We start from the raw sequence: 12,444 nt of genomic DNA, 5'->3' as shown, positions 1-12,444 counted from the left end.
TATAAAATATCTTTCTAAAGGAAACGATGTGTTACACAGACACTATCATACAAGCGGGTAAGAGAAGCTCTAACTCTAGCCGAGTCATGCTGTACACTAAGCCACAAAACACCTTGGCTTTGGGAGTTAGAAACTGGCTCAAGGGGTCAGGAAAAACTAGCTGGTCAGGTAAACCTCAAGCCTTACTGCACAAGAGCCAGGGCTGGAGCCACTCACACCACTTGGAAGCACCAAACACGGCACCAAGAAAAGCTTCACGGCCCATGAGAAAGGTGATGGTGCATATCTGTCTGTCTGTCTCTCTCTTTCTCTCCCCCCATTTCCTCTTCCTTTCTCCATCTGAGCTTTAAAGGGATTAAAAGAGTGCTTGAGGTTGGAATGTGACAAAGCAGGTACAAAGTCCCAGCTCCAAAATAAAAATAGCCTCCAGGAGCAGTGGATTCGTGGTGCAGGCACCAAGCCCAGCAATAACCCTGGAGGCCCAAAATAAATAAATAAATAAATAAATAAATAAATAAATAAATAAATAAATGCCATTGGTTGTTAGAAGGATGAAGTGTCCAGGAGACAGCTTAGCGGTTATGCAAAAGACTATCACCCGAAGCGCTGAGGTTCCAGGTTGAGGGTGGGGGGAATTACCGTGCGTGAAAATACAGAAGGGAAGCTTCACAATTAGTGAAGCAGGTCTGCAGTTTCTTTCCCTCTCATTGTCTATCTCCCCCCTCAATTTCAATCTGTTCTGCCAAGTTAGAAAATAAAAATTAAAAAAGAAAAAAAAAAAAGGGAAAATGCCTACCAGAGTGGTGTATTCATCATGCAGGTACCGAGCCTCAGTGATAACCCAGGTGGCAATAAATAGTAATAATATATTAATAATAATAATCTGACTTACCTGCATAAATATCTATTCTGGTGGCATCAGCATCTCTACAAAATGAAAACACAAGATATCAAGATTGTAAATGAGAATATGAAGTGTCAACCATCAAAAATAAGTATTTTGAATGAGATGCATACTATTTCTATTTTCAGGAATTCTAGGATTTTTTTACTTGACATTTTTTCCTACAAAACACTTCTTAAGTTCAGTGAGAGAGCCTGGCTATGTTTTCAAATAGATTTCACAGTGAAAACATCAAGAAGATAAAAACATCTTCCTGGGAGTCAGGCGGTAGCGCAGCAGGTTAAGTGCAGGTGGTACAAAGCGCAAGGACCCTGGGGATCCTGGTTTGAGCCCCCGGCTCTCCACCTGCAGGGGAGTAGTTTCACAAGTGGTAGAGCAGGTCTGCAGGTGTCTATCTTTCTCTCCCCCTGTTCCTCTCTCCATTTCTCTGTCCTATCCAACAACATCAATAGCAACAACAATAACTACAACAATAAAAACAAGGGCAACAAAATGGAATAAATATTTTTTAAAAGCTACCTATATACACAGTAAAAAAATAAAAAGACCCAAATCTGTGTTTCATTCAACTGCAGTCATAAAAAGATGTTCTAGTAACATTTCTACTTTTCTCCTCACCTAAGACAAAAAAATAAAACAACCTGCCACAAAAAAAAAAAAAAAAAAAAAAAATCAAGTCCCATGGTAGACACACTACAGGGCGCAAACTAACTCATTAGCCCATAAGGTTACGTTCCGTAACCTAGAAAGGAAGTTAGGGCAACCATCAGGCTCCAGCCACCAGCTGAAATATAAGGTCAGTTAGTCCTCGTGGAAGACAGCCACAAGACCTGAATCAGTCCAGTTCTGCCTAGTGCGGGCAAGAACACAAAGCACACCAAGTCTCACTGGTTTTCAAACGCAAATACTGTCCACTCACATTCCTACTGCTGTGTCTTATTTTCACACACAAGAGAACTGCAAATGTGTGCATGTGTAGTGCTACGCCCTTCAGGAACCTCCACTTTACCACAATACACGTTATACTTTCACTAACTTGAACATACAAGCAGATTCAAAAGCAGTTCCAAGAAGCTACATTATTCAATGAACGAATGTAAAACTGAATCAACCAACGCTGAAACAGAATTTTCTGGTTAAGCTTATGAAGAAGCACCCTTCTACCAGTGTGATAACTGACAGCATACACTGGAAGGAAAGCTATCAGCAGGCTCTTTAACTGGAAACCATTCCGAAGTGAGTCTATTGTCAACTCTCCTGTGCTCTTGTGACACGAATCACCCAACACTTGGCAGCCCACAACGTTCATGAAATTTTACATTCACGTTCAGAAAAGGTCGAGACAGTATTTTCACAAAAAGAACCTCTGGGCTTTGTTATTTGTGTCGAGCAAATCTTGCACAGTAAGAAATACTTCATCTTCCATCACTAAGAACTCTGTAAATTCTCTGTAAGGGACAGGGGTACATAGCATAATGGTTATGCAAAGACTCTCATGCCGGAGGCTCCTAAGTCCCAGGTCCATCCCCCACCACAGTAAAGGTGTGATCTCTTCCAAATTCAGCTGCTAACAATGAGAATTGCTTTCACCATCTGCAGTCCTTTGACAACAGAATATTTACCTTGGAGAGAAAGCGCTCTGGCAGAAGTTTAAACAGAATACATGGTGTGCTATCCTGGTAACACAAAGTAAATCACAGCATGTCTGCTCCATTAATTTGGTTCTTAAACATCTATATTAATTCCCTGTTCCACTACAATTACCTGCTTCTAATACACAATGGAAGAGTTTTGGAGGTCAGAAGTTCACTATTGTTGGCAAGTGCACAGATAGGATTACAGCTAATCAAGTAAAGAAAGTGTCAACTAGTAGCCTATTTAGTGTACCTTGTGGGAAAGGAGTCTCTTGGGAGCTGCACCACTAAAGCACGGCCATCCCAATTCATCAGGGAACAAGGGTCATGACCGTCCACAAAGTTTTAAGTGTAAGACTGTACGTCTTAGTGACCCATGCAAGGATTCGGGCTCAAGCCCCCAGTTCCCCACCTGTAGGAGGGATGAGTCACAAGCAGCAAAGCCCGTCTGCAGGTGTCTCTCTCCCCCATCTCCCCACCTCTCTCAATTTCTCTGTCTTATCCTATAATGTGGAAAAAAAGATGGCTGCCAGGAGCAGTAGATTCTAGTGCTGAGCCCCAGCGATAACCCTGGAGGCAAAAGACAAAAAGACTAAGACACATACCTTGCATTATCAACCAGTTCAGCAAGAGCACCAAACAAGAATTCATGAGTAGTTCTGAAAGGATAAAGACTGGAAGTTAGCAAAAGAATTATAGAATTGAACTAAACATACCAACAAAAAGTCAAGATTTTAAAATGTTAACATTTAAAAAAAACCTAAGAACATTTTTATTGGCAATTTTTTAAAAATATTTTTATTGATTCCCTTTTGTTGCCCTAGTTGTTTTACTGTTGTAGCTATTAGACAGAGAGGGGGAGAGAAAGATAGATACCTACAGACCTGCTTCACTGCCTGTGAAGCGACTCTGCTGCAGGTGGGGAGCCGGGGGCTAGAACTGGGATCCTTATGCCGATCCTTAAGCTTCACGCCACATGCGCTTAACCCACTGTGCTACCGCCCAACTCCCTTTTATTGGCAATTTACATTTCTGAAAGTAAATTCTCTACAATTCAAGGCTTTCCACGCTTGCTAATCCTCGCTGTGATAAGCAAGACCTGCTATTTGGTCAGCAGCAGTTCTTCATAAAGATTTACTGTTCAATGAGAAAGAAAGGCAGACTATCACTCTAGCATTTGCAATGCCAGCTATCCTACTTGGGACCTCATGCAGGACAGCCCAATGTTTACCCACATCACCTCCAGGGTATAAGGTCTTCCTAGTCTTACTCCCCCCTATACACACACCTAAATATGAGAGAGAAGTAGAGAGAGAACCAGAACATCACTCTAGCACATGATGCCAGAGATTTAACTCAGTTAAGAGTCGTATGTGGGGAGTTGGGCGGTAGTGCATTGGATTAAGCACACATGGCGCGAAGCTCAAGGAGTGGCACAAGGATCCCGGTTCAAGCTCCCGGCTCCCCACCTGCAGGGGAGTCGCTTCACAGGTAGTGAAGCAGGTCTGCAAGTGTTTGTCTTTCTCTACCCCCTCTGTCTTCCCCTCCTCTCTCCATTTTACTCTGTCCTATCCAACAACAACGACATCAATAATAACTACAACAATAAAACAACAAGGGCAACAAAAGGGAATAAATAAATACATACTTAAAATAAAAACTCTTTCCTTGCGCCACAACAGAAGCCAACATGCTAGGAAAAAAAAAAAAGTCATATGTTTTACATACTGCACTGTCTCCCAGGCCAATTTGGAAATATCCTTAGGGTATAAGGAAACTCATTCTGAACCGTTTAAAGATTCCTAGCTAAAAAGAAAAAAAAAAAAAAAAAAAAGCTATCTGTGTGTTAAGTTCTTTTTCATTAGTCACACTCTGCCTAGAAAACGGCTGTATTTTATGCCTTGTTGCTTTAACCAGGTGTCACTTTCTGCCATCGCTAAGCATGCTTAAGGACAATTGCCAGCATTTTGCTGTACCTATGCTCAAGTATGATGTGCTGATGAGAAATAAACCCATCTGCATCCGTGTAATATAAAAGGAAACACCTTCCACATAAAAGTGAAGAAAATGATTCATTTCTCTTTTTTTTTTAATTTTATTTATTTACTCTTTTGTTGCCCTTGTTGTCTTTATTGATGCTGTAGTTGTTGTTGTTCTTGATGTCGTCATTGTTGGATAGGACAGAGAGACATGGAGAGAGGAGGAGAAGACAGAGAGGGGGAGAGAAAGATAGACACCTGCAGACCTGCTTCACCGCCTGCAAAGCGACTCCCCTGCAGGTGGGGAGCCAGGGACTCGAACTGGGATCCTTACGCAGGTCCTTGCGCTTTGCGCCACCTGCGCTTAACCCGCTGCGCTACCACCCGACTCCCAATGATTCATTTCTTGACTCTCTTTGTTTTTTAAAAAAATTTTTTATGAATAAGAAACACAGGACAGAAAGAACCTGGCATCACTCTGGTACATGTGCTGCTGGGGACTGAAACTTGAGACCTCATGCTTGAGAGTCCACCTCCCAGACCAAACTGACTTTCTCTGATTACAGAAACAAGTCCAAGTTTCACTTCCACAGTTCCCCCAAAAGCACAAAAGTTGGGAGTGATCTCCTCAGGCCTTTATTAAAACTAATCCCTTCAGACTTTCAACAGCCACCGCCCTGTTTGGGAAGCCGCTCAGCATCTGGGCTGAAGAAACACACAGCCGCCATGCTGTTCAGATGAACACAGTGTCTATGCACAAACTGTCCCCTTACATTCTCCAAACACTCTTCTACTTGTGCTATTTCCCCTATCCGTTTTCATTATAGGTAAAAGCAGCATGTAGCCCGAGAACCACCTTGATACTGACTTTTCAAGTATAAAATTAGAAAGGCACATATATTACAATCGACTTTTTCTAAAATAGCCAGATTATTTCACTTTATTTTTTTTAATATAAAGCTTAAGTCAATAAAGCAAAAATTTATTAAAAAATTGGAATGAAATGTGCTATTAAATAGTAATGCAAAAACTATAATCACTAAACTGTTTAAAACAAACTGCAAAATACTAATTTACTAATGCCCAAACTATCATTTCAAGTAAATATTCCAATTTTTGCAAATGCAAATTTTGAATCAAAATGTCCCAAGTTCTTAGAATTTGAAGAACTTCCTTCTGTGAGATCCGTGAACGAACACGTGTTGTTAATACAGTGGTAACCCAAGAGAAATGTTTTAACAAAAAAGTAGATGTTTTATATCCAACTAGCTTAGAAATAAAAGTTCAAACTCTTATCATAGTCCATTTTTATTTAACTTTAATTAATCCAAATTATTTTACATGAGAAGAAAAAAGCCAAGTTCTTAAAAAATTTTGTTTAAACTACATAAAATACTCACAGCTTTAAGGAAAATATTGCCGTCTTTGGGCTCCAGGCTGAGAGCACACTTCCCTTGCACAAAGACCCAGCTTAGCCCCAGGCCACCACATGGGAGCACTGTACAAAAGCACTTCATCGGCAGCGCTGGTAGCTTCTCTCCTCTCTAGGTCTACCTCTCCTCCTCTTGTCCTCAACCTCTATCTGTGGGGGGTGGAGGGAGGACTATTTGCCACATGTGCGACCCGGGTTGAAATCCAGCCCTCACCACACTGAAGGTAGCATCAGGGCCGTGGCTTCTTTCCATCTCTCTCTCTAGAATAAGATCCAAAAAAAGGAAGAGGAAAAAATGCTGAATATGCTCAACTGACAACTCACCAGAAGCAGTGGAAACATGAAGGCATGAAGCCTCACCCAAGAGCCAGTGGCAAAAATCAGTATGTCTCCAGAATCCATACTTAAACACTTGATATTCTCAATTGGAAGAAAAAGTATCCTGTAGAAGGCTGGGAAATATACAGCCCGCAGGTCATATTATCTGGCCTGGCGAGATAAATCTAGGAGCTTTTTTTTTTTTTACAGCAACATTAAGTGCTAATTTTTAAGTTGATGGTTTTGTACAGCCCAAGAATGATGTTATAAATATCTAAATGGCCCCTGGCAGAAAAAGGTTCCCCACCCTGGCTATAAATGAGAGGCTGCAAGCCAGTTTGTCCACACCACCTGGTAGGGCACACACCTCCCCACATGTGAAGGTTTGGTTTTGAGCCCAGACACCACCACATGGAAGATTCCATGAGCAGCACTGCCTGGTATCTCTCCTTTCCTCTCTAATGATGGAAGAAGAAAATTGGCCAAGGGACAGCTGGTGACCTGTGGTGATATACATATGGAGGAAAATAAAAAGGGAAGGAATATAAAATTTTAAAACTAAGATAAGCTGCTAAAAACAATATCAAGTTAAACTTTAACCTTAAGAAAAACAATCGGAAAAAAAAATTGGGTAGGGGAGACAGCATAATAGTTATGCAAACAGACTCTCATGCCTAAGTCTCCCAGGTTCCAGGTTCAATCCTCAGTGCCACCAATGTGTGTGTGTGTGTGTGTTTAACTTATTTTCACTGTTTTCTACGCATTCATCAGAACTACCTCTTAAACATTTAGCATCTAAAGAAAATCTCCGTGGTCTTATGTTTCATGTCAGTACTACTGTACCCATACACCAGGGCCACTTCTGTGACCTGTATTGACACATCATAAAAAGAAAGGGCTTTCTGGGAGTCGGGTGGTAGCGCAGCAGGTTAAGCACACGTGGCGCAAAGCACAAGGACCAGCATAAGGATCCTGGTTCAAGCCCCTGGCTCCCCACCTGCAGGGGAGTCGCTTCACAGGTGGTGAAGCAGGTCTGCAGGTGTCTGTCTTTCTCACCCCCCTGTTTTCCCCTCCTCTCTCCATTTCTCTCTGTCCTATCCAACAACATCAACACCAACAATAATAATTACAACAATAAAAACAAGGGCAACAAAAGGGAATATATATATATATATATATATATATTTTTTTTTTTTTTAAAAAGGGCTTTCTGTGGCACTTTCATAGTGTCAAGGGCCAACACTGAGACCGTCAAATAATTAATGATGGCCACACTAACAAATGCTTAAATCAGAGTGCTAAACAGCTCTTAGAATAGTAATAATCAGCTGGAGAGACAGCACAGTGACTTATGCAAGACTTTCCCAGATTCAATCTCCAGCACCACCATAAAGCCAGAGCTGAGCAGTGCCCTGGTCAAAAACAAAATCATAAGCAACAAAACATACCAACTACTTAGGTTTGCGAAGAAAAAAAAAAAGAAAGAAAACGGCCCATAGGCTGCCTGCTAACATTTGCAATAGGGGCACTGATACAATAATGATTAACAAGGACGAAGGATAAGAGGGGTCCAATTCCACACAATTCCCACCACCAAAGTTCCCAGCTCTATTTTTAATGTAGCACCATGGAGTGGTGAAGCCAGTGCCCCACATGTGTATTAATACCACTGGGCTGCCTCCCCAGCCCAATTTTACTCTATGTATTTTAGGAAAGAAATTATCTTCTTTACAGACATAAAGACCTTATGCAGGGGGCTGGGGAGACAGCATTACGGTTCTGCAAGACTCTCCTGCCTGCCGCTCTGAAGTCTCAGGTTCAATCCCCAGCACCACCATAAGCCAGAGCAGAACAGCGCTCTGGCCTCTTTCTGTTTCTTTCTGCATTTCTCTTTCATTAAAGTAAATATACATATACATATGTCCTCTACAGGTGATCCAAGAAAGAACAACCATCTGGGAGAAAAAACAAAGACTTTTAACAAGCCGACTTCACTTCCTATGCCATTTGTGCCATGAGTTCTGCAGTTGCAGTTCAGCACTGTCAGTGATATTCAAGTCTGTGGAAAACAGCCTGCCTTTCCTATTCCTTCCCCCCCCCCCCAAAAAACTTCATTCAATTCAATGGGAGCCGGGCTCAGACCTGGGCGACCTGCATGGCCGAGGAGCACAGGATCCCTGTCTACATTCAGCCCGAGTTGACGCCAATAGACTATCTGCATGCTTATCACAGTGAGGGCTTCTGCTGAGTTTGAGGACATGCTGACAGTACAATGTCTTAATGGCTAGAAAATAAAGCTAAGAAATTCAGGGGCCAGGCAATGACACAACTGGTCAAGTGCACCTGTTCCCATGCACAAGAACTCAGGGTCAATCCTCAGTGCCCTCATGCTGGTGTCTCTCTCTACCCACAATTTTTGTCCCATCAAATTAAATTTTAAAAGAATTCTAGAGCAACCATTTTATATTTGAATGGTTTCATATATTTTGTGCATGTACCCAACATTTCACAAGGAGTACGTCATCAGGAGCACTATCTCAAGAACTGTCAAGTTTCTCTAGCCACTTCACATACCAAGAAAACAACCTCCAAGTGTTATATGGTCAAGACAATGAAATTATCATGTGCTACAGATTTCTCTCTCACTCTCCTCTCTGTCTTACCAAGTTATGTATATATACACATATATGTGCCAACAGGAATAAAGAGTCAGGGGTGTACACAATGGTGGCACAGAACCTCACGAGAGAAGCCCCAGGCTGGATCCCTGGCACCCCTCACCAGCAGCCAGAGCTGAGAAGGGCTCTGGTCAAAGCTAACGAAGAATAACCATGACAACAAGCCACCTTACACTGAGCAGTTCCGCAAAACAGTGCCCTGATACGCATCTCACACCACACCTGGAATCCAGTGCATGGACTGCTTGAGAACTCTTCCCTAGTGACCTCAAAACCAAAAGTAACAAAAAAATTCCCCTTATTTAAAACCCCTTCTATCATAATTAGCAATATCTGATATTTTAAAAAATTAGCCCAAGACTCTTGCAAGATCATAAAAACTTCCCAGAAATTTAAAACCTGAATGCTGACAGACCCAGAGGATAATGAGCTCCTAATACAAAATCATCTAAAACAAATGTATACTGTCTTTACCAAACAACTATCATTAAACAGCTTAACCAATTTCTGTCCCAAACATTATGAACAAAATAGCAGAAAACTGGGGCAGTGGCGCACCAGGTTAAGCGCACATAGTACAAAGCACCATCCCAGTTCAAGCCCTCTGGCTCCCCATCTGCAGGGGAGTTGCTTCACAAGTGGTGAAGCAGGTCTGCAGGTGTCTCTCTTCCCGTCTTCCCTTTCTCCTTCAATTTCTCTCTGTCCTATCCAACAACAGAAGCAGCAACAATAACAGGAACAGGAACAATGGGAAAAAAATGGCTTCCAGGAGCAGTGATTTTGTAGTGCAGGCACCAACCCCCAGCAATAACCCTGGAGGCAAAAAATAAAGATAAAAATAGCAGAAACTATGAAAAGTGAATGGAGCGCCATGTATGAACTGACAGCCATAACTGCCCCCATTCTAGAAGTAAAGGACACCTGTTCAAGGACATGATCTAGATGCAATGACCCCAGGCTGGTTCAAGTAGTGTCCCCACCTCTCTCGTCACTACCTACACACAAGTCTACGTTAAATGAGCGGTTAAGTAGAGAGCCACTTCTTTCATAATTCAGAGTGGCCAATAGTCTTGCACTTTTTAAAAATTCCAGTGAAGACAAAGGTATTAAACAGATCTTCCCTTCTCTGAACTTGACATTAAAAGAGGATGCTGGGCAGGGGTAGATAGCATAATGGTTATACAAAACAGATTCCCATGCCTGAGGCTCTAAAGTCCCAGGTTCAATCCCCTGGACCACCATAAACCAGATCTGAGCAGTGCTCTGGTAAAAAAAAAAAAAAAAAAAAAAAAAAAAAAAGGATGCTGTAATCATTACCAGTAATGTATCATGGCTCTTGAAAACTTAAAAAAATGTTTCCTACATGAATGTCAACAGTTGAATCCCCAAGGCTTAAAAAAAAAAATCTTTTGAAATAGGTTAACAGGGAAAAGTCTAGCATTATGCTATTCCACTGCAGAATACTGTGCCCCAGTATGGTTCCGTAGCCCCCATGTCCACTTGGTCGATTCCAAATTATATTCCTCCACGAGGATCATTTCTGGAACCATCCGTTCCACCCCGGTTCCATGGCTGCCAGTTCTTAGCAACATGGCCCCGCCAGATATTCGTCGGGATGCGGCATCATCTAAGTTCATTTCCCACGTCTACGCTCGACCGGACCTGCCAATATATGCGGATATCTTCGCCCACCCTGTCCAACGCTTGACGTCTCGTCACCCAATCTGGTCCCCTATGCCTACACTGAACTTCTCTGTTCCAGTCTCTTGGAAACAGAGTTGGCAGTCAGCTGAGGTAAAGAACAAACACCTCATCACAGACCCCTGCAAGCGTCAACCCGGCTTTGACCTAGCACGTTATGATTGGGCCCTCCTCAATCGCTATCGAACAGGCCATGGCCGGTGCGCCGCTATGTTCCATCCATCGCTGGGGAGCCAGAGACGACCCGAACTGCCCCTGCGGCTCCAGACAGACTATGACCCACATAGTCAACGACTGCCACCTCTCCAGATTCAAAGGAGGTCTCAAAACTTTACATCAGGCTCAACTGGACGCTGTTGACTGGCTACAGAAGAAGGGCAAACGCTAGAAGAAGAAGGGAAAAGCCGCGTGTTCAGGGCTCATATTTTCTTTGCCAAAACCAGGCACATTCAAGCATAAACGTAGACAATTTGATCCAATAGAAATCCCAGGGCTTCTGACATCATACATCCAACCTTCAAGTTGTTCATGAGAACGTTTCCACATCAACAGGCCAAGTAAAATTCCTATCTCCAATTTCACTTTGAATGGAAGATTTAGCAGAGTCCTGATTCTTTTTATTTGCAGAGCCAAGGCCTTGCCTTGTATGTGTGATCTTGTAACTCCAGGCCACTTTTCCATTCAAAGACAAGAGGGAGACATCACAGCAACTCTCATGTGGTGCCAGGGCTCGAATCTGGGTCACATAGTTGGTAAGGTGCCAGCCAGTGAGCTCTCTTGGCCTGTCCAGCTGTTATAAAACAGCAAAACAGTTTTTTAAAAAGCAAAGAAGTATCCCAGCATGCTGGAGTTAGAATTTCATCAAGATAAACTAAAATTAAGACTTTAATGTGAAGTTAATACTTGAAGAACACAAGTTCTTGGGCTGGGAAGACAGCGTAATGGTTATAGAAAACTATGGTTCAGTTCTTATCACAAGCCAGAGGTGAGCTGCACTTTGGTCTATCTCATTAAAATAAATACAACATGGGGGGTGGGAGGTGGGGTGGGTTCCAAAAGGTAAAAACTGAGTTGTTCCAGAATTGCCCCTTAAAGGGGCTAACTAGATATGCATGGTTAGATGAAACAAATTGATTAAATCTGCCACTTAGCAGCTATTTAGCCTCTGGTTAAGTAACTTCTGTTTCCTCGAATGCAAAGCAGGACTCCCTACTCCAGCAGGGTTACTGTAAGGACTTCTTGAGACTGTAGTTACAAGTGATTGGTATGAAAAGCTTAACTGTGATCACTAGTCTGCTCTTAGGAAATAATCTCTGGAAAAAGTGGGACAAGAATCCGGTTTCTGAAGTCCTGCTCATGGTCTTCAAAATCATGATAGTCTGTCTGTCGTTCCAGAATTCACTCCTTGCTCCAAAATTCACAACTAAGGAAGCCAATCATCAGATAAGCAACTGTGGGTGTCTAAGAGCTCGTTAACTTCTTGCTCTTAATGCGGAAGCGCAAGCATTGGGAAAGGGTATCCAAGGCTACAAAATCTTCGTGTGCATGACCTGTGCGGCTTCACCACTCTGGGCTCATTTTTCCAGCCAGACAGCCAGCCAGACAGACAAGGACTCCACAGCACCAAAGCTTCCTTCAGTGCGGTGGGGGCCAGGCTCGACTCTGGATTGACCGCATGCAAGGCAGGCATGCCGCACAGCCATGAAACTGCGCCAGTTCTCAGGGCTGCGGCAGCCGGATGGATGAGTAGCTCCTAACGGGAGGAGCTCCTGACCGGAAGAGGAGCTCCTGACCGGAG

At 42.8% G+C, this 12,444-nt stretch overlaps 1 protein-coding gene across 4 annotated transcripts in view; it reads right to left on the bottom strand.

Moving 5' to 3' along the window:
* The window catches only part of MORC2 (MORC family CW-type zinc finger 2), a 40,009-nt gene that overhangs the window by 26,305 nt on the left and 1,260 nt on the right, over nt 1-12,444 (bottom strand). For all 4 annotated transcript variants that reach the window (XR_009550353.1, XM_060192796.1, XM_060192797.1 and 1 more), the window contains exons 2-3: nt 3,144-3,197; nt 893-927 (exon numbers count right to left, since the gene is read on the bottom strand). Coding sequence is in view for 3 of the 4 variants with exons in the window: in XM_060192796.1 (XP_060048779.1) it covers nt 893-927; nt 3,144-3,197 (89 nt within the window). In the remaining variant the exon portion in view is untranslated. The remainder of the gene's footprint in view (nt 1-892; nt 928-3,143; nt 3,198-12,444) is intronic.

Source organism: Erinaceus europaeus, chromosome 6, assembly GCF_950295315.1.
Source record: "Erinaceus europaeus chromosome 6, mEriEur2.1, whole genome shotgun sequence".
Taxonomy (NCBI): Eukaryota; Metazoa; Chordata; class Mammalia; order Eulipotyphla; family Erinaceidae; genus Erinaceus; species Erinaceus europaeus.
This window is presented reverse-complemented; position numbering and strand designations above follow the sequence as displayed.